Below are 23,774 nucleotides of genomic sequence, written 5' to 3'. Positions count from 1 at the left end.
AGCCTCTACAAGGCACAAATCAGGAGTGTTTTGGAATACTCTCCACTTGTCTGGATGAGTGCAGCTCCAACAATACTCAAGAAGCTCTACACCATCCAGGACAGAGCAGCCTGATGGAATGTGCCCCCCCACCCCCACATCCACAACATTAAGCATTCACTCCCTCCACCACTGGCATACCATGGTAACAGTGTGCTCAAACTGTGATTCAAGAAGGCAGCCCTCCTGCTCAAGGGCATTTAGGCATGGGCAGTAAATGCTGACTTTGCCAGCGATGCTGACATCCCATGAATGAATAAAAAACAACTGTATAGCTCTGCAAAAGAGCTGGTGTCGATTTGATGGGCCAAATGGCTTTCTTCTGTGCTGCACTACTCTATGATACTATAGTGCAATGTAATCCACACCCTAGGTTTGTTCTGCCATTTCTGACCTGATAACAGATGTCTGCACTACACTTGACAATGGAACACATTTCTTTGGGGCAGATAATTGGGTTCCCACGAGGTGCCACATACATCTCATAAATGGCTGTATGACTCTAAGTAAACAAAAACTGTACAGACAGGGACAGCAGTGGAGAATCCATGTTGGAGGCCATAGGACACTCTAAACTCTGTTCTTCTGGATCCACATGATGAAGAGGATACTTCTGAACCAGACACATGCAATGTACTGGCAGGAGTTCCAATCATATTGTTCACCTTTGCAGGGAGATTGGAGGAGTTTGTCTCAAGCAAGAGTGGCATGATGTCACAGTCCTTTGCAATGATGTCTTCGGCCATGGAAAGAATGTCCACTTGCATGGAGCTTCAAATGTGGCAATCAAATGAGTGCCTCACAATTTGAATGACACCTTAAATAGAATGCATGATGTAGTATAAAGGTCTGCCACTAAACATGGTTAACATGAGATTGAGTACAATACTGCCCACACCATGATGTAAGTGAACACATGACCTGCACCTAGGGATCGGTGTAATGTTGGACAGAGCCATGTGTAGAAGTAGGCATGGAGACAGCTCCTAGCTTGGAGCCTTACTGTACCTATGTATTTAGTTCCTAGTAATTAATAAATAAATACATGTATATAGTTTCTAGTAGTTAATAAATACATACTGACCTATCTAAGACTATAAATAGCTTTATAACTCTGACTGAACTATGCCCAACACCTTACAACATGACAACTCAAAACCTTGCAGAGACTGCGGAAGAAAATTAAAATCCTGGAAAACTGAAGGAAACATCAAAGAATCATTCAGACCTGAAGAAAAGCTCAAGACGATTCCTTGGATACATGATTGCTTCAGGTCTGGATAAAAAGACAGAAGCTGAACAAGTTAACACAAGCTTTATTCAGTAGGCCCGATAGCCAACGAGATAATAGCTAAACAAGAAATCAACGAATCACATGCAAAATTTGAAGTGCTAAAATCATTTGACACTTATTTTAACCTCAAAAGTAACAAAACTTTTGAAAGAGCTAAATTGAATAAATGTGTCCAACAGCCAGGAGAACCTGTCGACTCTTTCATTAATGAGCTGTATAGAATGGCTGAAGACTGTAATTACGGTGACTTGAAATCTGAGCTAATCAGGGATGGAATAGTTGTAGAAGTGGTGGACAATGCACTCTTGGACGTACTTCAAATGAAGGAAGATCTAACCCTTGAGAAAGCCATCCAGATTGTCAGGCAATCTGAATTCCATCTGCAGCATAGATCCATATTAAGGGGAGAAAGCAAACCATGGTACAAAGTAAACCTAACTGTCCAGTTAGTGAAACAGCACAGAAACAGGGACAGTCCAGGCCAAAGGAAACAATATCCTAACCAGCCAATAGACCGACCATGCCAGCACTATGGAGCAAAGCATCCCCGCAGCCGTGATCAGTGTCTGGCAATTTCAACCCAATGTTTTCAATGTAACTAAATAGGACACTTCAGGAAGCTGTGCAAAGCCAAAACACCAAAAATCATAGAAAATCTCAAGAGAACTCATGAGGTTAAAACAGCACACAAGAGAACACACAACCATGCTGCTTGGGCAAGAGCAAAGATCCTGGATTTCTATTCTGGAATGCAGACATCTTGGTTAATGGCCATATCGCAAACTTTAAATTGGACACAGGAGCCAGCATTATGGTCCTATCGGCCAAAGAACCATGGCTGAGAGACCTTTGGCTATGAATAGCCGACACACCACTTTATAAATCTGGAGGAATGCAAATTTCAGTTGTAGGCATGATTTTGGAACCATTAAAGTATGGCAGCAAACAAATCTTTGAGCTGATGTACGTCATCTGTAACCAGTCTTTTTCTCTCTTGAGCAGAGGTACCTGTGTAGTCCTGAATCTCCTCAAGCAACTACTGTTGTAATATGACAGTCAAGAGAGGAACCAGCAACGAGAAGAGCCTCAACCTACAGCTCCAACACCAGTTGGAGAGATAAATCTTAAGACCACAGAGCAGACGCTGCAATGTCCAGCCAGCATGACAGTGCCACAAGCGCTGTTAGAACCGAGTAGCAGCCATCCATTGATGACAGTACACCACACAGCCAAATGCAAAGGTGAGCTTACCACCAAGTCACACCCTTACAACAGAAAGAGCCGTCATCCATCTTGGTGTGCATCAAAGCAAGCCGCACAAAGGAAGAAGAGAAAAAACCATTATAGAGATGGGCCCAGAGTTCGTCCGTTCCATAAAGAGTGCGATAAACCAAACGCCATCTATCACTACAATTGGGGAATCGACAAAGCGATTCAATGCCAAAGAATGGAAAAAGAGGATGAAAAGACACCCCAATGCCAGAACAACCTCCGATTCAACAAGGTTTACCTGCAGCAACAGAGCCCACCGCTCCTCCAGCAGTAGTGAAAACAAGATATGGAAGTGTTATAAGGCTTCCAGGCTGTCTGAACCTATGAACTCAGAGACTTAAGGACAGGAGATGAGATAGTAGTAATGATGTAATACATGGGGTTATCTGGGATAACTTGAAATACATTGGATAAAGACTTTAGGGGAGGCGTAGTATAAAGGTCTGGCACATAAAGAGTTAACGTGGGACTGAGTACAGTACCACTCAGAGTGATGTAAGAGAACATATGACCCACACCTAGGGTTCAGTGTGATGTTCGACAGAACCGTGTGTAGAAGCAAGCATGGAGACAGCTCTTAGCTTGGACCTTTACTGTACCTATGTATGTAGTTTCGAGTAGTAAATAAATACTTACTGTTGAACTTCCTCAGACTACAAATGCCTAAATAAGACTTACCGAACTATACCCAACACTTTACAACACATGAAACCCCAGCCTTCATCAGCCCACCAATCTTGAGCAAAGTATTCTCCAGCTCATGCAATCGTGGAAGTGTGGGTGGGCCATGAGAGGGATGATGGTGAAAGTGGATATGAAAGTGAGGACTCAGCTCAAAGCATTTCCTCTTCTTGCCTGTTGCTCCTTCCCTCTGTCAATACCCCATATGGTGCCTCTTGTCAAGTCTGGTAGCAAAGTCTGCCCCTACACAGGTGCAGGTGGAACAGTCTTTAGTGGGGTCCTCACAAGCTTCAAGACACCGAGGACATCAACCAGGAGCATCTCAGCAGTCAGAGCAGGGCTCTGAACAGACTGCCTTTACCACTGCTGAAGTCACAGGAGTTGCACCATGTAAAAGTGCTAGGAACAGGAACAGTAAAGACTTGTAGGGTAGGCACATTGGTGTGCTGCACAATATTAGATTGGTAAACTTCTGGGGTTTTTTGGAGCCAAATAAATATTATTTGTTTCCACTGCTTTCCCATGTTGCCAATTTGGTTGCCACTAGGCCTTTTCACTTGTGATGAATGCTATGACAAGAATTGATGTCAGCATTGGGAGCCTGTGAAAGAGATAAAAGCAAAATACTGGAGATGATGGAAATCTGAAATAAAAACAGGAAATGCTGGGACCACTCAGCAGGTCTGGCAGCACTTGTGGAAAGGGAAACAGAGTTAACGTTTCAAGTCTGTAAAAGGACTCGAAATGTTAACTCAGTTTCTCTCTCCACAGGTGTTGCCAGACCTGATGAGTGTTTCCAGCATTTCGTTTGAAAGAGATGCTTGGTTGTTTGCAGAACTGCATATGGTGGGGAATGGAAAGGTGGAAATTACATTTTTGTGTGACTAACAGATAGGTAGACTGGTGGAACTTATATAAACCTCACAATAATATTATTGACATTCCAGCAGCAATAAATGCCGCTACTGGGGGACTGACTGCACATGTTCTTTCTCCTCTTGGAATCATCTGTAGAAGCACTGTTCTGTGTACAATGTTGTACAGCACGTAGCACACCATGGCCATTCTGGAGACTAGCTGATGCATGCAGAAAAGCACCTATTGATCTGTCCAGGACATGAAGTTCATCCTCAACATGCTGATGGCTTGTTCAGTGACATATCTGATTGTCATATGTCTTTCATTGTATCACTCCTGAGCCTCATTAGTTGGTTTCATTGTGAGTATCATCAGCTACATTTTAAATGGGTATCCCTTGTCTCTAAGCAACCAGCCATTAAGCCTGCTTTAAGGTGCAAAGAGATTAGGGAGGATCAATTGCCACGGAACAGAAGCATCGTGGCAACAGCTGGGAATCTTACATACAACTGACTGCATAAGCATCTTTCTGGGGTTGCACACCACCTGCATATTGATGCAGTAAAAACCCTTGCAATTGATGAATATGCCTGGGTGATCTGGGGTTACTTGAATTGCCACATGGGCAGTTGATGGTACCCTGCATCTGTGGGTAGCCAGCTAAAGCATCACTGGCATGATCAGTGGCAAAGTTGACATAATTGCCCACCCTGGTAAACAAGCCATCATCAGCTATCTTAGGTTTTTGTGGGTTACTGACTGTGAGATCCTGCAAATGTCTCTGGCAGGTCCTTGATCCCCTCTCTTCTATGAAGTGGCAGGTCCACGAAGAGTAGGTTACTCCGGCTCCTGCATGTGCAGCTGCCGGTGGTTCTCTTACTGGGGCTGTTCCTCCTGTGCCTGCTAATACTGCTGGTGGTGCTTCTGCTGCTGGTGCTCCTGCTGGTGCTGCTGCTGCTTCTGGTCATCTTGATCCTCAGCTGAAAATCAAGTAAAACATCATGAACAGCATCCATACTGATCTAAAGTAAAAACAGAAAATGCTGGACATACTCAGCAGGCCAGGCAACATCTGTGGAGAGAGAAGCAGTTTCACATGCATGGCCTTTTATCAGAACTGAGAAAAATTAGGGATGTAATAGATTTTAAGCAAGTGAAAAGGGGGAGGATGGGAAAAAGGGAACATCTGTGATAGCATAGAAAACAAGAGAGATTAATGACAAAAGGTTTGGTGGTGCAAAGGGAGTGTCAATGACCTGTTAGACTAGATTTTTTGCTGTCTTGATTGCTCTGGTGGAGCATTATAATACACACCTGCTAGGATGTCCCGCATGGTCGTAGTATGCCGCATGCTGCACAACATGGAACAACAAAAAGGAGTGACACATGAGGAAGCAGAGCACAAGGAAGGCCCCATATCATTGGAAGAGAAGGAGGAACGGGACGAGAGAGAAGGGCCAGGGGACTCAGAGGAAGAGTCCTCAGATGCACAGGGTGGACCAGAGAGACATGGTGGTGACCAGGCTCGGGTGCTCAGAAACAGGACGCCATTTTGTGAGGGATCTACTGATCCAGCAGCAGTTCAATTGAGGGACCCTCAGTGGCTGAACACATGCCTGGCAATGCACCAAGCATGAGCCTTCAGAGGTCAACCATGCTAATATCCTTCACAATCCTACCATTAGGTAGAAATGGACTACTATCTGCAGTTTCCACTGAGAACCTGATGATATCTGTTCACAATATCAATAATGTTTTACATAGAGCTATCAAGAGCGTGCTACCCATTGCAAACAACAGTGACTTTAATTACATAATGAGTGGGACTAACTATGTACAATATACATTCATAACACACCACAGCGACCCACTCAGTGATCAAGGTGACGAGGTGTTCTGCAAATGCAGACACTTCTATGACTTGCACCCCTTGTTGCCGTGGAGGAGGTGGAGACAACCTATTCACATCCTTAGCTTAGCAACCATGAGAACTGTGGCAGTCAGCCTTGTTGTGCAGGGACCGATTGGGGCCCCTCCAGCAACTGTGCTGCCTGCATCTCTACAGGGGCACCAGAGATACATGGAACCCTCATCCTCAGCCCTTGGTCTGCTTTCCTGCTGGTTAGGCCGAGTTAGCTGCTGAGGTGCAGCTAGCATCCCCTCCAGCCACCGTTGGGACACATTCATAAGCGTATACTCCACAAACATCAGCGCTTAGGCTCTGAACTGACTGGTCCAGGCTATCGAGAGTGCCGTGAACTGTGTACAGGACATCGTGCTGCTCTTGCATGCACTCCAGGTACTGCCGCTTGTGGCTGTCCATGACGTTGACCACTCATGGAGGAGCTCATGTGCTCAAAGCCCAAGATATGGTCGAGTTCATCTACTCCATGGGCTCCTCCATTCACAATGCATGAGATTGCACAGCCTCAGGGAATTTAAATAGATGGTCAAACATCTGCTGCTGCTGCTGCTCCAGCAACTGAACCCCAACTGAACTCCTGAGGCCCTTCCACACTGCCTTGTGGAGCATCACTGTGATTGTCCACCCTCCTACCAGAAGGATTGTCCACAGATGCATTTGCATTAGACACCTCCTCCTGCACAGTAGTGCAGTGCTGCTTACGCAGCGTCAATGACTACCACCGTGCATGAACCAACCAAAATGCACATATCTGCACTGATGCCTGGTACACTAGTTTGATGTGATGTTTAATCCTTGGATATCACTTCTTCTTCTTGATGCTCAAGGGATTTCTTTGCTCATGGAGGTGGGTGCACACCGCCTGGACCTATTGGAAAACCAAGTGAAGCTCATGAGAAGTAGGCAGGAGACCAGGAAAGTTCTGCAGTGATGGGGCTTTCCACACCACCCATTTCTTGTCACACTGTCAGACTAGGTGCAGCACCTAGCCAGTGCCACCCACCCGACTTCTCTCATCCGCCGCCCATTGCCAACAAGACCATTCCCGAAACACCACCACCAAAACACCCACCACCACATCATGCGCAGGTGAGCCTTTTTCACGGCCATGTGTACTTGGAATGGGGGAACTCGCCATCACCAACACAATCTTGCGAGGGGACCCTGGCAATGCCCATAGCCCTCTCCTCCATAGCTCGTGCTACCCTCAGCAGCAGTATCGCACCCCTGTCCACAACATTTCGCAGGATTTGTGCACTTGTTTCTCCTGCAAGGACAAAAAGGAGGGCGATATAAGGTGGGCTGTTGCATGGAGAAGGTCAGCTCCTGCGCATGGTTTGTAATATAATTTATTCATCAGCAGCCGATGCCCACAATCACTGGGCACTGTGTCAGTGTCCAGTGTACACAATCCTGCAAGTTTGACGGGCAGCATGCACCTTGTGTACCTCCACTGCTGTGCATGTTGCAGCTGCGAGCCAAGGGGAAACACTGAATAGCTGGAGGTCTTGCTCACCTTCCAGAAAGCAGGCAGTCATGAAACATCCCACTGCACTGTACCCATGTTTGATGGTGCTCCCCAAGGCACTCAACACCTCTGCAATTTGTACCCTTGCCCTCTTGGTGAGGGTCAGGGACAGCTTGCAGCCCACTGAGTACAGGATACCCTTCCCATATTTGACCACCTGCATGAGCAGATTGAGGTACTGGTCGCAGAATCCAGGTACTGATGAGTTCAACTCTCCTGGCTGTTGGATTACTGCAGCGTTCTGGAGTAGATTATGTACATGAGTCAGTATGTGTATTTTCCTTTTGTGGTATGCATCAGTAGCTAGGTATGAATACATGATAGCAAAGGGCTGGTGAGTTGTTGGTTGAATACTAGTGATGGGTTCACCATGTGTAGGCTCGGTGGCCTCTCCATTGATGTGTAACATGGGTTGTTACTGTGTAGCCATATTCTAGGGGGCCAGAACTCCTTGAGTGACACATTGCTTTGAAATGGTGAGAGGGTAGGAGTAGCAAGGGTATTGCTCAGTGGTTTCTCTCCCCTGTTGAGGTTCAGGGATAGGGAGCACTGTGAGGGGCAGTAGAGTTGATAGCTGACTGTGGGAGCAGCCCCTAAGCTGAGCTGCTGTGCTCAATCACAGCACTGTGCTGGGACTTGCTCGAACTGCACATGACAGAGTACAGCCACATGCAGGGGAGAGCAGAGCCAGGTTGGGCCAGCTGGCCTTCAGTGCTGAGTGTGGCTGAGGCAGCAGAGTGAGAACTCAGGGGAGCCTGCAATGGGTTGGATGTTTACTGAGATTTTCTTTATGCTGGGCCAACTATAGCACTTCTAAGGATATTTTTCAGTGTCACTACAAGTCATTAACCTACTGCGGCACAAAGACGGCAGTAGAGGCCAGCCTGTAATCGGCCCAGGCCAAAATTGGCCCATTTTCGCTTCCCTTTCCACCTCCATGCTGACATGGTAGGCCACAGGCCCATCTTGAATCTGTCCCACCTCCCCCAGATGAAAATTCGATCAACTGCCACTGCCAGAGGTGGGATCACGATAAATGATAAACTCCTGGCTCCCTATCCCTGCATCTATGATGAAAATTTGGCTCCTTCTCTTTGGTTCCAGCTGTTTGGTTGCCACCTGTCATAGAAACATATGTTATATTAGACGGAGTGGCAGCTTGTATATAAGACAAATTATTATCAATCCTAACCAGCCAGAGATGAATCTTACATTTAAAATTTGCAATTTTCTTTCAGCTGCATCCTGGAACTTAATTCTCTGGCTGAGGAGGGTGGAGGGGAAAGCTTTGATTTTTGGCAGTAGTGTAGAATCAGCCATCTGTTATGGATCTCAACTGGTTTGCAAATTCAGAGATGTACAACAGGAAGCTGATCCAATATCGCTCATTTCACACTATTGTCCAAAGTCAAAATTACCCCCATGATCTCTTAATTTTGAAAAAACATAATAGCCATCTTGGGAGTAGGTTCTTTTTAAGGAAGAAGAATGGTAATAGGCAAAAGGAATGGTCGGAAGGGCCAAGCAGAACATTGTCCTTTACTGTGCGAAATATTTAAGCTGGTTTTTATTTCACTTCTTTAGTTCTTATTATCCCTATAAAATTTTATTGGCGAATCCTAGCCTGTATTTGCATCTTCAACATTGTTATCAGATTTATACAATTGTGGCCTCAGGATGATTGCAAAGATTGTAAAGGTACAATTTTTTTAATTGCTTTTTCAAGGTGGTTGGTCCTTCATCTGCAGGATCTTTTCGAGAGAGACCCAGTGGACCTACAGCTTTTCGCAAGTGCTATAAACGAGGTGATTTCCCTATTGCCCTGGAACATGGTTCACATGGAAATCGAATAGCCTGGAAGGTGAGTTAGAGTAGTCGTGACAAGCACTACACCACTAAAAGTAACATTTCCTATTGCCAAATAAGGTAAATTTACAAATTAATCAGATGGAGTCATTTCTCAGTAAATAGGGGCAAGGAAAAAGACATGTCTCCTGAGTCAGCTGCCCACTCTTGCTAACAATTAAATTATATCCAGCAAAAGAGATGAGAGAGTCAGCTTTCCTTTGAGAGTATTCTCTCCTGGCCAATCCATCTCCATTTTTATGAGGACCTGGCAACCCAGGCTATTTAAAACAGTCTATCAAGTGATGGAACTAGCTAAATGCATCAAGCAAGCAGGCATTTATCTCCCAAGCGTCGCCTCTTCTTGCAGGATGTTTCCAAATGGAAGGTTTAATTACTTAAATGGATAGGTCAACATTGTATGCCCTATGTGATGCGGAGTAGAATATAAATGAAGGTCAATCCTTATTCCACTACCACTTTCAATAGCTGCAACACATTTTAGCTATGCACTCATATACAACTACAAATGGCCCTATGTTTCACATTTATCTGACAAAAGGTTAATTATCTTCAAACCAAATGCATTATTTAATGAACGCACTGATACTAGTATGCATTGCATAAAATAGCAGGATGGTTCATGTGTGAAAATTGCAGGGCAGTTAAAAGTGTACCTTACTGTGAATCGCCAGGTTGAAATACACAGATTACTTACAAAATGGAATACATTAATTTTTATTGCACGATCTCAGTTTCAACTAAATGATAAATTTATTTTGGCAGTATTTTCAATTGCATAGTATTCTTCAGTACTTTTTGGGAGTATTTGTTAACAAAGTAGTATTGTTTCTTCTTCATTCCATACAGAGTTCAAAAGTATCAACATAACTGTTAGAACGTGTAATGTAACATATCGAAGCAACATTTGAAGTGACTTATTTTGATGATTTTGTTATTTGACAGTGGAGGTCTATAGAAAATGTTAGTGCTAAGTGGTTTGAAGATGGAATGGGAATCAATTAACTATTTGCTGTGTCAATTAGTTGCATTTCATAGGAGCATTATGAAATAAAATTGGACACCAAGGCACATAAAGAAATATTAGGATAGGTCACCAAAAGCTTGGTCAAAGAGTTAGGCTTCAAGTGGTGACTTAAAGGAGAAGAAAGAGGTAGCTGTGTGGAAAGGCTTAGGAAGGAAATTCCCAAACTTAAGGTCTAGGCTGCTGAAGGCATGGCCATCAATGGTGGAACGATGAAAATTGGATTTCTGTTAACGAAGGACTGTCATTATTTCCCTCTCATGTAAAACACTCATATTTAGACATACAGGAAAATGCAAAGTTAATGGTTTGTGATTTTCTGCTCGTACCTTGCCTCTTCTTCACTTGTCCAAACATGTTGAGAAATGGTTTTACTTTCTAGTTATATTGCAGGGCCAGGGATTGGGGAATGGAGCAGTTGCTGAGTTATGGGAGGGGTGCACCTTTCTACTGAAAGATTTGGAAAGAACATTTTATGACATTTCCTTCAGGATTTTTAATTGGTATCTGAAAAATAAATAAGTAATAGTTTCGGTACACATTGCAGGTAAATAAATAAATACAAATGTTCCCTTTGTATTTACATAGATAAATACATAGCAGTATTAGGGTCAGACTCTTTACTCCCTATTGTCCCTTATGATAAGGGTATGGGGTATGGGTTTTACAGCAAGGATCAGACAATTGCAAAAAAATTAAGAATAAACTAATAAACTAAGTTGTTTCCATTTTGCACCCAAAATTCTGCAACACTGTTTAGTGTCACCAGCAGATTCTACTTAAATATGCTTAAAAACTCACAGGGATCATTTTCTTTCCTGGTTGCCTTGAAGCTCTGAGAATAATAAACATAAATGAAATAAATCATCACAAAAGGTAAAGATTTGCTCTGCATCATTCCCCTAAGCTCTTCTCCAATTGTTGATTTTCCCCTCAGTGGTATCTGAGTTTGGTTGCCTTATTATACCTAATACTTTTAGTTGCAGCAGATTGGGCTAGTATACAATATATATAGGATTAGATGATCCTGTGATAGCCTTTGGGAGCAGATCGGAGCAAAGCACAACCTCCATCCAGCGTGTTTCAAATCCAGGAGTATTAGCATAATTTGGATGGGAGCCTGTGCCATTTCTTGCTCAATTATGGACTCTGCCTCAGCTAATCAGAGGAATATTACTGTGGCAGGATCTTGCAGTGTAAGTCTACCAACCATGTTGGCTGAACAACTTCAAAAAAATTGCCAAGACAAATTTCAAATTTGTCTCTTTCTCAGTGGCAATTGATCAATCTGTGATTGATTGCCATAGGGAAACAGGCCTTTGAAATTATAGCAAGCTCTAATTCTGCCAGATCAGGTCCTGACATGCAGTACTCCTGCTTTATTCAGGCATACACAGCACTGTGGGGAAGGGAGGCAGCTTTGGCAAGAGTTCTGCAGGATGATGTCATCCCACTAGTCCTATTTCTTTCTATGAAATGCACAACGAAAGAGGCAGTTACAAGAAATACACACCCTTCCAAAAATGGGATGTTTCAATCATTAAAAAACCTGGGAGTTTCGGCCACAAATGCAACCCGGAAGCTTTGACTGTTACTTCATTGAACCTCTTCAGCTAACAATGAAGGATGTAGTGAGCCCCGTGAAATTAGCTTTTTCAGAAAGCACATGCTGCTGGTTGAGAATATATTTCGAAGCTTTTGGAACATCAAAACTTCTATTGCATAGGGAAATGGAACCAATGTTTACATTTTGAATTTTATGTAACAAATCTGATTTCCTGTAGTAGAGAAACAAAGTTGTTGGCTGAACAGAATTTTTTTTCATGTTTAAAATGATTTATTGATTTTAAAGGTGGTGCTTCCTAACTGCTCACCCTGAATTTCAAAAGCAAAATATTGTGGATGCTGGAAATCAAAGAAAATGCTGGAAATATTCAGCAAGCCTGGCAGCAACTATGAAGTTATGGAGTTAATGGGTAGAATCTTCTGCTGTCACTGTTGGCAAGCTTAGAGGTGGGAAGGGCATGTAATTAGGTGGATGGTGGCATACCAGAACTCCACCGCCTTCCCGCCTCTGCCAGAATCATGTTCTGAGTGGGAATGCCTATGGTCAACCTTCCTGCCCCACCATCAATTGAGGACCTTAAGTAGCCAATTAATGACCACTTAAGGGCCTCATCCCTCACCTGCTGGTATTAACCTGGCTGCAGACAAGCCTGTCACCATGTGGCATCCACAACAGCTAAAACCACGTGGCCAGCCTGTCTCCTCCTGGGGGTGGTTCCCTTGATGGAAGGTACTCAGTGCCTGATCAAAGGACTAGGCATCAGGAAGGCGGGTGCCTGCTTAGAACCATACCCCTGCCCTTGCTGCCAACCCCTCTTGCCACAACCCTCATCCTGCAAAACCTCCTCTCCACATTTCTCACCTGTGGCCTGGGACTTGTGTGAAGGAAGATTTAGAAATCCAAAGACATCAGAACAGGATAGCAATGCAGGTAAAAACAAGCAGAGTGAGTCAGGAAGGGACAGAGAGTTTAACAAAATTTGTACATCAACGAATAAGGCCATTGCAGGGAATAAAAGTAAAAAATTGAAATTAAGGGTTCTTCATATGAATGCATGAAGCATCTGCAATAAGATAGATAAACTAGTGGCAAATAGAGATAAATGATCTAGATCTAATCACCATTACAGAGACATGATTACAAGATGATCAAAGGTGGGAATACACAATATTTCAGAAAGACAGACAGACAGAATGGCAAAGGAGGAGGGGTGGCCCTGATAGTAAAAGATGACAAAAGGATAATAATGAGAAAGGTCCTGGCCTCAAGATCCTGAAGTAGAATCGGTATGGATGAAAATTAGACATAGCAAGAGTCAGAAAACACTGGTGGGAGTAATTTATAGGCCCCAACAATAGTTATACTCTTGGGCAGTGAGAGTATTAAACAAGAAATTATTGGAGCCCCAGAAGGAAAAAACAGTTCGGACCAGTACTCTTATTTCCCAGCTTTCACTGTTTTTTCCTCCTGGGGCTTGTAACAATGGCAATGTAATAATCAGGGGGGACTTTAATCTTCATATAGACTCGGACAGTCAAATTAATAAGAGTAGTCTAGAAGATGAGTTTGTAGGGTGTTTTGTGACAGTTTCTTGGAACAATACATTGTGGAACCAACTAGGGATAAAGCTATCCTTGATCTAATATCATGTAATGAGACAGTGTTAATTAGTAATGTCATAGTAAAAGATCCTCTGGGAAATAGTATTCATAATACCATTGAATTCCATGTTAAGTTTGCAAGTGACACATTCCAATCACAAATAAGAACCTTAAACAAAGCCAATTATATAGGTATGAGGGGAGAACTGGCTAAGGTTAATTGGGTCAATTGACTAAAAGTTGTAGAGGTAAATGAACAGTGGGAAACGTTTAAAGAAACAATTCAAAATCTTCGACAAAAATATATTCCTTTGAAAAACAAAAACTCAATGAGAAAGGCCCATCTGTGGCTCACTCAGGAAATAAGGATATTATAGGATTAAAAGAAGAGGCTTACAATGTTGCAAAAACAGTAGCAAGCCTGAGGATTGGGAGTGTTTTACAAACCAGCAGAAGGCCACCAAGAAGTTGATAAAAAGGGAAAAAATAAACAATGAGAGTAACCTAGTCAGGAATATAAAAACAGATTGTAAGAGTTTTTCTTTGTATATAAAGAGGGAAAGTAAATGTTGGACCCTTAGAAGCAGAGATAGCAGAAATCGTCATGGGAATTGAGGAAATAGCAGGGGCATTGAACAAATATTTTGTGTCTGTCTTAAAGAGTGAGAAAATTAAAATCAGCAGAGAACAAGTATTGGCGAAACCTGAGGGACTAAAATCTGACAAATCCCTAGGGTTTGTTGGCCTAAACCCCAGGGTTTTAAAAGAGTTAGCTGCAAATATATGATTTTCCAAAATTCCTTAGATTCTGGAACAGTCCCATTAGATTGGAAGTTGGCAAATGTTACACTGCTTTTCAAGAAAGGTGGGAGAGAGAAAACAGTGAACGACAGGCTGGTTAGCCTAACATCAGTTTTTGGGAAAATGCTGAAATCTATTATTAAGGAAGTCAAAACAATCTACTTCATAAAGCAGAGTCTGATTAGAACAAGTCAACAAGGTTTTACTAAGGGTAAATTCTGTTTGACAAATTTATTAGAGTTTTTTGAGGATGTAACTAGTAGGATTGATAAAGGAGAACCAGTAGATGTAGTATGCCTGTATTTCCAAAAGGCATTCAATAAGGTGCCACACAAAAGTTTGATAGGCAATATAAGGATTCATGGAGTTGTGGGTGGTATTTTAGCACAGGTGGAAAATTGGTTAACAGATAGAAAGCAGAGAGTGGGTATTAACGCGGCTTTTTCAAGTTGGCAAGCAGTGAATAGCGGAGTGCCACAAGGATCAGTGCTGTGGCTTCACTTATTTACAACCTATATTAATGACTTAGATGAAGCAGCAGGAAATAATGTATCAAAGTTTGCTGATGGTTCAACCAGGTGGGAAGGTAAGCTGTGGGGAGGACACTGAGAGGCTGCAAAGATATATAAACAGGTTAAGTGAGTGGGCAACAAAATGGCAGATGGAGTATAATGTAGGGAAGTGTGAAGTTATTTTCTATGGTCGTAAGAATAGAAAAGCAGAGTATTTTTTATAAGGTGTGAAACTTGTAAGTGTTGATGTTCAAAGAGACTTGGGTGTGCTTGTACAAGGACCACAGGCAATTAGGAAGGCAAATGGCATGTTGGCCTTAATTGCAAGGGGACTGGAGTACGAGAATAAATAAGTCTTGCTACAGTTGTGCAGGGTTTTGGTGAGACCACATCTGGAATACTGCATGCAGTTTTGGCCTCCACATTTAAGGAAGGATATAATTGCATTAGAGGCAGTACAGTGAAGGTTCTCTAAATTGGCCCCTGGGGTGAGGGATGAGGGGGCTATCCTATGATGAAAGTTCAAGTAAATTAACATAAGAACATAACATAAGAACTAGGAGCAGGAGTAGGCAATTCAGCCCCTCGAGCCTGCTCCGCCATTCATTACGATCATGGCTGATCAAATTTTGGCCTCAGCTCCAATTTCCCGCCCTCTCCCCACAACCTTTCAACCCATTGCTAATTAAAAATCTGTTCATCTCCTCCTTAAATTTATTCAGCGTCCCGGCATCCACTGCACTCTGAGGTAGTGAATTCCATGGATTCGTGACCCTTTGAGAAAAGTAATTCCTCCTCATCTCTGATTTAAATCTACCACCCCTTAGCCTAAAATGATGGCCTCTCATTCTAGAATGCCCCAGAAGGGGAAACATCCGCTCCATGTCTACTTTGTCTATCCCCTTTAGCATCTTATATACCTCAATTAAATCTCGTCTCATCCTTCTAAACGCTAGCGTGTATAGACCTAAACTGCTCAACCTCTCCTTATAAGACTGAGCTTATATTCTCTGGAGTTTTGAAGAATGAGGGGTGACCTCATTGAAACCTAAGGGCAGGATGATAGGGTAGACACTGAGGGATTGTTTCTGCTGGTTGGGGGCACAGTCTCAGGATAAGGGGCCAATCATTTAGGACAGACATTACTTCACTAAAAGAGTTGTGAATCTTTGGAATTCTCTACCCCAAAGGGTTGTGGTTGCTCCATCATTGAATATATTTAAGGAGCAGGTGAGAAAATGGAGTTGAAGCCCAACATCAGTCATGATCATATTGGATGGCAGAGCAGGCTTGATGGGCCATATGGCCTACTCCTGCTCCTATTTCTTGGGCAGGATTTTTAGTTCAGCGGGCCCAGGAGTGGCTGGGGAATGGACTACCAACCGCAATCAGCCCCCGACTGCGATTTCACGCTGGCTGCCGGGATGGGGGCAGGAGGAGGGCGAGCGCTGAAGTCAGCGTGGGCACAGGGGAGCGCGGAATGAAAGCTCCCTGAAGGCAGAGATCTGCCTCAAGTAGCTGAAGAATTTAAATGCAATAAATAAAGAATTTAAAACCCGGAAAAAAATGCCCATGCATCAGAATCAGTCACCTGAACAGATACATGATGAAAATTCTGTCCATACATTTTTTTTATTTAATAACCAAAACCTCATCCTACCCGTGGATGAGGTTTCCTGAAAAATGCAAAGGCCACCTGGCCAACTCACCCGCCCACCAACTGTAACATTGGACAGGCAATGAAAAATCTTGGTTAATTGCGCTATTAATGGGTTTAATTGCTCTCTTAATTGTCGGTGGGCGTGCTTACGATCCCTTTCAACTTAATTACCCTTCACCCTTAGCCCATCACGCGCTATTTCACGCTCGAGAAGGTCAGGCACGCGTCCGCACGCCAAGCAAAAAATTCTGCCCCTTGTGTTCTTGTGGTGCCTTTCCTTCCAGCAGCAGCCGTGGCCACCCCAGTGGCACTGCTGAGCACAAGAGCTATCGGCCTCTGGTTGCCCAGCAGCTCTCAGTGGGAAAGATTTCTGCCCACAGGACCTTGATTCCATCCTTGCCACTGCCTGATTGGCTTGTGGTTTGGGGGACCTTCCAGAAATGATGTAGTGCAGGTCTCTTGCCAGTTCCCTAGCCAGCTGGTGATCCCCGACGCCTCAACAAGATTCCGGCCACTGTCTCAGGTCAGTGACCTGATGAAAGGTCTGATGAGAGGTTACTGACCTAACATATCAGGCGAAATTTAATCATGATGACATTGTCCCACCACTGAACCCAGAAGCGAGCAGCATTGGCCCCCAGTGTGGAAGCAGCCGACTGAACGTGATTACATGGCAGGTGGCCAGTTAACGAGCCAAATATGTGGAGCCTGTCCAATCATGTGATGGGGATGGGAGTCAGGCTGGCATTCCCAGCAGCAGCTGATGGCTGTGCAGGCGTTGGTGCCATTTTTAAGTGGCAGCCAGCCCTGCCTGCCTGAAACACCCTTTCACTGCTTCTCTGACAGCACTATAGTGAAAGAAAGGAGAATTTCACAGCCGCACACCTCAGCCTTGAGAAGGGCAAATCTGAGTGTGAGTCTGAACTCTCCAAATTCAAAACTAGCCTCCTGCATCCTCAGAACCACAGTGAGCATTTTGAGAAACAAGACCCAGAACGTTAAAGACAAGGAATGCCGTAGCACTCATAGAGGATATCCCCATGGTTCAGTGATGCCTCCCTGTGTGCCATCCTCCAGTCAGTCCTGGAATGGCAGAATGACGTTCCTAGCTGACGGAGGGAAGGAAAGCTCCTGCCTAACCAAGGAAGTCTGGATGGAGATAACAGTGGAGGTAAACAGCTGTGATGTGCAGCATAGAGACTGTGTCCAGTGCAAGGATAGGGAGAATGACCAGCTTCACACCACATGGGGGGATTTGAGTGAATGACATGTGCAATGTGTTTGCAGGATGGGCTAAGAGTGAAGGGTAATTAATTTGAAAGGGATTGTAAGCCCAGCCGCACATGGATGCAGCATTTGCCTCAGGAGGAATGACTGCATGTGGGTGACAGGCATCTGCATCTTGATGCCAACATCCTCCAAGTCCCAAGCCATGGGCATTTGAGAGAGACAAATGCCAGGGCCCATCATGGGCCCAAGGGAGGACCAGCAAAGATGGGTCCACCTCATCATGCTGTGGAGAGTCACTCACCCCTTCAGCCTGCAGGAGAAAGGTGACCACGACAACCACGAAAGGGCAAAGATGGGAGAAGAAGTGCCAGATATTCTAACCCTGAACCCCGCTGAGATGGGATCACTGAAGTTGGCTGGAAAGCAGGGTGCCCATTCCATCTCCAGTGCAGAGGTCAGAGTAAGCATTGAGAGTGAGGAGGGCTACAGCTTGACTAAATCCCTGGGTGGAACAGAAGCGTGGTGCTCACATGGATGGGAGTAGGTGTTTAAAGAGCAGAGCAGCTTTTATTTTGCTGTCTCACACAGGTGCAAACGTCCTGGAGGGGCGTGGAGAAGCCACTACTCAAGCTCTTCAGATCTTGTCTGAGGAAGAGAGTGCCCACACTTAAGAGAACGCAGTGTCATATCTATCCCCTGCACCATGCACCAGTGCAGATATGATCACCTTGGTCGATATGCACTTGCGAATTGGTTCAGGGTCACAGTCTGGTGTCCACCTCACTGAAATGCAGGTGTAGGTGACAGCCGAGGGGCCTGACAGTTGGAGGACTATTGGAGTACAGACCCATACTGAGCTTCAGGTTGATGGCAGGCCTCTGATGTCATCCATACTCAACCTGCTGGCATTGCAGTGACAAAGAGGAGAGATTCTGGTGGAGCTGCTTGAGGCATTGAGCAGACGATGAAGAAGTCCAACCAGGCCATGAGTTCTGTCATTGCTCAGGCATGTGAGTGCATGGCTTTCCCCATGGAAATGTTGGAGGCCATCATGGAGAGCTAGATCCAGCAGAGCATTCAGCAAATGCCGGGTGTGAGTGCAAATCTGCAGACGATTGCAGTGGCCATGAGCTCACTGCAGCAGCGGCCACGAGAGGTGGACAGACACCCCTCCAGCTGCACCTCTATCTATGAAAATCAGGGAAGTTGCCATCACATACCAAGAGGTCGGAGGAGCTGCAGCCCATCATATCTGTGTGTTCTTCTCAAGTTAATCCAAGGGTGGACAGGAGATCCCCAGCTCCTCTAACAACGACCCACAAGCCTCCAGCAACAGCAGCCACGAAGGAGGCTTCTGCACTGATGCAGGAAATCATCAGATTGTTGGGGCCCTCTAGGCCTTGAACAGCCAGAGCACAGCTATCACTGTCATCACAGGCCATGGGGCATGGAAATCAGCAGCCTACCTCCACCTCAGTTGCAGGTGCCAGTGACACACCTCACCGTAGCATAAGGGAACACATGAAAAAGAGCACTTAGATGCACCAGGGTGGCATAGGTTTTTAAATCTTTGATGTCAGATATTGTTGTTTGTTTATGATTAAACAGTGTTTGAGCTTTCACTTATGTATCCCTTGTCAGTGAATGATTTTTTATGTATGGCTTCTGGAACCCTTGGATCCCCATATACATATGTGGAAGGTTACTGCTGAAATATGGGCCTCTCTGTGTAATGGAGCAGGACAAAAATCAGAGGCTGAGTTATCGTCATTGTTACATGACATAGGAGCCTCGACCACCACTATCCACAGCTCCTGACTACAGCATGCATATAAAAGTGCATTTTGCCACTACACCTCAGAATCCCTGAGTGAACAGTAACACACAACCACCACATGGCATAAAACACTTGTGGGCAGCAAGGCAGGTTGGACAGCAGCTGCCCCTCATGGGAGTGATGGATGCTGGAAGCAGCTGAGAATTAAGTTCTGGCAGGCTTCCTGACAAGGTATTTCCATGCCTCTGACCTCTGCTGCAGGCAGATGATGTCGCAATCCTGCCTCTTCTTCATCTCCTCGTCCAATGAGGTTTATGTCTCCTCCACATCCTCTGGATGCAAGCTCTCACCCCTTTTATCTTTGGTGTTGTGCAAGGCGAAGCAGATGACAATGATCCGTGAGATCCTCTGTAGGGGTGCCCCCTTTCCCTCAGAGACTCTCCCCACACTCAAGTTCGTGACACCAGATTCACAAGCGTATGGCTTGAACAGAATGACCAATGAGTCAAGTTTCTTCTGATAATTCACAATCGCTTTACTGAATCACCCACAGCCCTCAAGGAAGGTCTGCATTCAACAATCATGAAATACAGTTACAATTACAGTTATGTTACCCAGAACCCTGTAGGGTTCTAAAGGCTAAACCCCCACCTTGTTTTTTTCTAATACAGACAGACACTTCTGCAATTAACTAAAACAACACGGGAGAACCACAGAATTAAAACAACCAGTACCAAACACAGAGTCACCACGACTCAGTTTAAACTTACAAAACCATGGACAAAACATCACGTCTTGTCCTGAAATCTTCAGAAAAACCCACAGATTAATATCACCATGATTTGGCTGATACCAGTTACAATCCCCAACACAGCTGGTTTGTCCGGTGTCAATTGTAGGTCCTGAGTCAAGGTGACCAGCCCTGACCCTTCTTCCGACGGCAGCCCAGATACTCTGATGCGCTCATCTTTTATAATAATTTAACTTAGACATGTCAAAACACATTTCCTTTTGTTCCAGTGTCCTGTTAGTTGATTCCACGCAAAGTCCGGACAAATGTAGTCAGCTCCTGCTAGTTGAAATAGTCTGCGGTTTTCCATGGAAGATGCATCCAGATGAATATTATAAGTTCTTAATGTATGAGCAATTTCCCTGCTGTTTGAGATGGCACCATAGCAACACAGTAACAACACCTGGCTCCAAGGTTAATGAGGGTTTGAATGAACCTATTCCTGTACTATTGTCTGTGATGAAGACCTTAGATCAAAGCTGGGAACTAAATATTCAGGGGTATGTGACTTTTCGAAAGGACAGACAGAAAGAAAGGGTGGTGGGGTAGCTTTGTTAGTACAAGATGGAATATGTATGATAGCAAGAAATGATCTTGAATCAGAAGATGTAGAATCCATTTGGGTGGAGGTAAGAAGTAACAAGGGAAAGAAGACACTGGTGGGAGTAGTCTATAGGCCCCCTAACAGTAGCTATACTATAGGACAGAGAATAAGTCAGGAGTTAATGAGGGCATGTAAAAAAGGCAGCACATTAATCATGGGTGACTTTCATTTTCATGTAGATTGGGAAAATCAAATTAGAAGAGGTGGCCACGAGCAAGAATTCATAGAGTATATTTGGGACAGTTTCCTAGAACAATATGTTGTGAATCCAACCAGGGATCAGGCTATTTTGGATCTGGTAATGTGTAATGAGGCACGTTTAATAAATGATCTCAGAGTAAAAGATCCCCATGGGAAACAATGACCATAACATGGTAGAATTTAGCATTCAGTTTGAGAATGAGAAACTTGGGTTGGAAACAACTGTGCTAAACTTAAATAAGGAATGAAGGCAGAGTTGGCTGAAGTGGACTGGGAAAGGAGTTTAGCAGAAAAGACGGTTGATGAACAATGGCAGACATTTAAGAAAATAGTTCAAGACTCACAACAAAGACACATCCCAGAGAGGAAGAAGGATTCTAGGAAGGGGATAAACCAACCATGCTTAACCAAGGAAGTTAAGGATAATACCAAACTGCCAAATCGGCTGAGTATTTCCAGCATTTTCTGTGTTCATTCTGAAGCAGTTGTTTTCATACATCCTTAGTGGTTCTTCAGAAGAAGTCATATCCTTTGCCTATGTCCAGCTGGCACCCTATTCAATTATGATTTGTTATTGTTCAATGTTTTGTTCTTGTTCATTCAGGGATGCGAGCATTGCTGGCAAAGCCAGCATTTATTGGCCATTCTTAGTTGCCTTTTAGAAGGTGGTGGTGAGCCACCTTCTTGAAGCTTTGCAATCCGTATAAAGTAGGGTATACCCACAATACTGTTAGGTGGGGAGTTGCTGAATTTTGACGCAGTGACAGTGAAGGAACAGCAATATGTAAGTCAGGATGGTGTGTGATTTGGAGGGGAACTTGCAGGTGGTGATGTTCCCATGCACCTGTTGTGCTTTGACTTTGAGGCAGCAGAGGTGACAGGTTCAGAAGGTACTGTTGAAGATACCTTAGCAAGTTGCTGCAGTGGATCTTGTAGATGTTACACACAGCTACCACTGTGCACCATTGTCTGGCACCTGGTAGAAGGAATTAATGTTTAAGTGGATGGGGTGTCAATCAAGCAGACTGCTTTGTCCCTGATGAAGTCAAGCTCTTTGAGTATTGTTAGAACTGTACTCATCCAAGAAGTGGAGAATATTCCCTCGCACTTCTGGAGAAGAGTTATTTGCCACAGAATACCCAGCCTCTGACCTGTACTTATAGCCTTGTGGTTGGTCCAGTTAAGTTTCTGGGCAATGGTGACCTCCAGGGTGTTGATGGTGGAGGATTTAGCAATAGTGGTACTGTTGTAGCTAAAGGGAGTTTTGGTTAGGTTCTCCCACATTGGAGAAGGTCATTGCCTGGCACTTGTCTGGCACGAATGTTACTTGCTACTTATCAGCCCAAGCCTGACTGTTGTCCAGATCTTGCTGCAGGTGGGCATGAACTGCTTCATTATCTGATGAGTCACAAATAGAACTGAACACTATGCAAACACCAATGGACATTCCCACTTCTGACCTTATGATGGAAGGAAGGTAATTGATAAAACAGCTGAAGATGGTTGGCTGAGGAACTCCTGCAGTGATGTCCTGAGACTGAGATGATTGACCTTTAACAACACAACTATCTTCACTTGTGCTAGGCATGGCTTCAACCGATGGAGAGCTTCCCCCAATTCCCACTGACTTCAATTTTATCCTTGATGCCACACTCAGTCAAATGCATTCTTGATGTTAACAGCAGTCACTCCTAACTCACCTTTGGAATTCTGCTCTTATGTCCATGTTTGGATCAAGCTTGTAATAACATTTGGAACCAAATGGCCTTTGCAGAACCCAAAATGAATATTAGTGAGCAGGTTATTGGTGAGTAAGTGCTGCTTGATAGCATTATTAATTACACTTTCCATCACTTTGCTGATAATTGAGAGTAAACTGATGGCCAATAATTGGTCAGATTGGCTTGGATTTGTCATTCTTTTTGTGAACAGAGCATAGCTAGGCAATTTTCCACTTTGTTTGGTAGATGCCAGTGTTGTAGCTGCAGGGGAACAGTTTGGCTAGGGGTATAGCTAATTCTGGAGCACAAGTGTTCAGTACGACAGCTGCAAAGCTTTTAGGGCCCATAGCCTTTGCTGTAACCAATTTTCTCAGCTGTTCCTTGATGTCATGTGGAGTGAATCGAATTGGCTGCAGACTAGCATTTGTGATGCTGGGGACTTCAAAAGGAAGCTAAGATGGATCATCCACTTGGCACTTCTGGCTCAATCATAAAGTTTGATACAAAAATTTGCATATTCAAAGATATGACACCCCAAGTGTAAGGATATTCTGGAAGCAATCTTTTTCAATTCAATGTACCCCTTGTTGCATGGCTTGCAGGTGGTATCAGGTGTGCAACATTATTTAGTATAAAACTGGTGAATTATAAAGATCCTCCAATGAAATCAATTAAGACAGCTGATCTACAGAGATGTTAATAATTATGCAAAGTTCCTACATAGGTTCCCCATGGAGACAATCCATAATTCAAATTCTGTGTTCATAATCACAGAATTGAACTGTAATTTAATATTAAAAATTCCAAAGGAAGTGTATTAATTT

The 23,774-nt window shown here is 44.0% G+C and overlaps 1 protein-coding gene across 2 annotated transcripts in view; it reads left to right on the top strand.

Annotated features, from left to right (window-relative positions):
* The window catches only part of LOC144689551 (parkin coregulated gene protein homolog), a 523,903-nt gene that overhangs the window by 155,389 nt on the left and 344,740 nt on the right, over positions 1-23,774 (top strand). Inside the window, exon 2 of one of the 2 annotated variants that reach the window (XM_078556724.1) lies at positions 9,323-9,457. The exons of the other annotated variant lie outside the window; for it this stretch is intronic. Coding sequence (XP_078412850.1) covers positions 9,323-9,457 — 135 coding nt within the window. The remainder of the gene's footprint in view (positions 1-9,322; positions 9,458-23,774) is intronic. 2 annotated transcript variants of the gene reach the window in all.

Source organism: Cetorhinus maximus, chromosome 14 (genome assembly GCF_964194155.1).
Source record: "Cetorhinus maximus chromosome 14, sCetMax3.hap1.1, whole genome shotgun sequence".
In the NCBI taxonomy this organism is placed as follows: domain Eukaryota; kingdom Metazoa; phylum Chordata; class Chondrichthyes; order Lamniformes; family Cetorhinidae; genus Cetorhinus; species Cetorhinus maximus.
The sequence above is the reverse complement of the archived record's forward strand: the minus strand, read 5'-3'. Positions and strand labels throughout refer to the sequence as shown.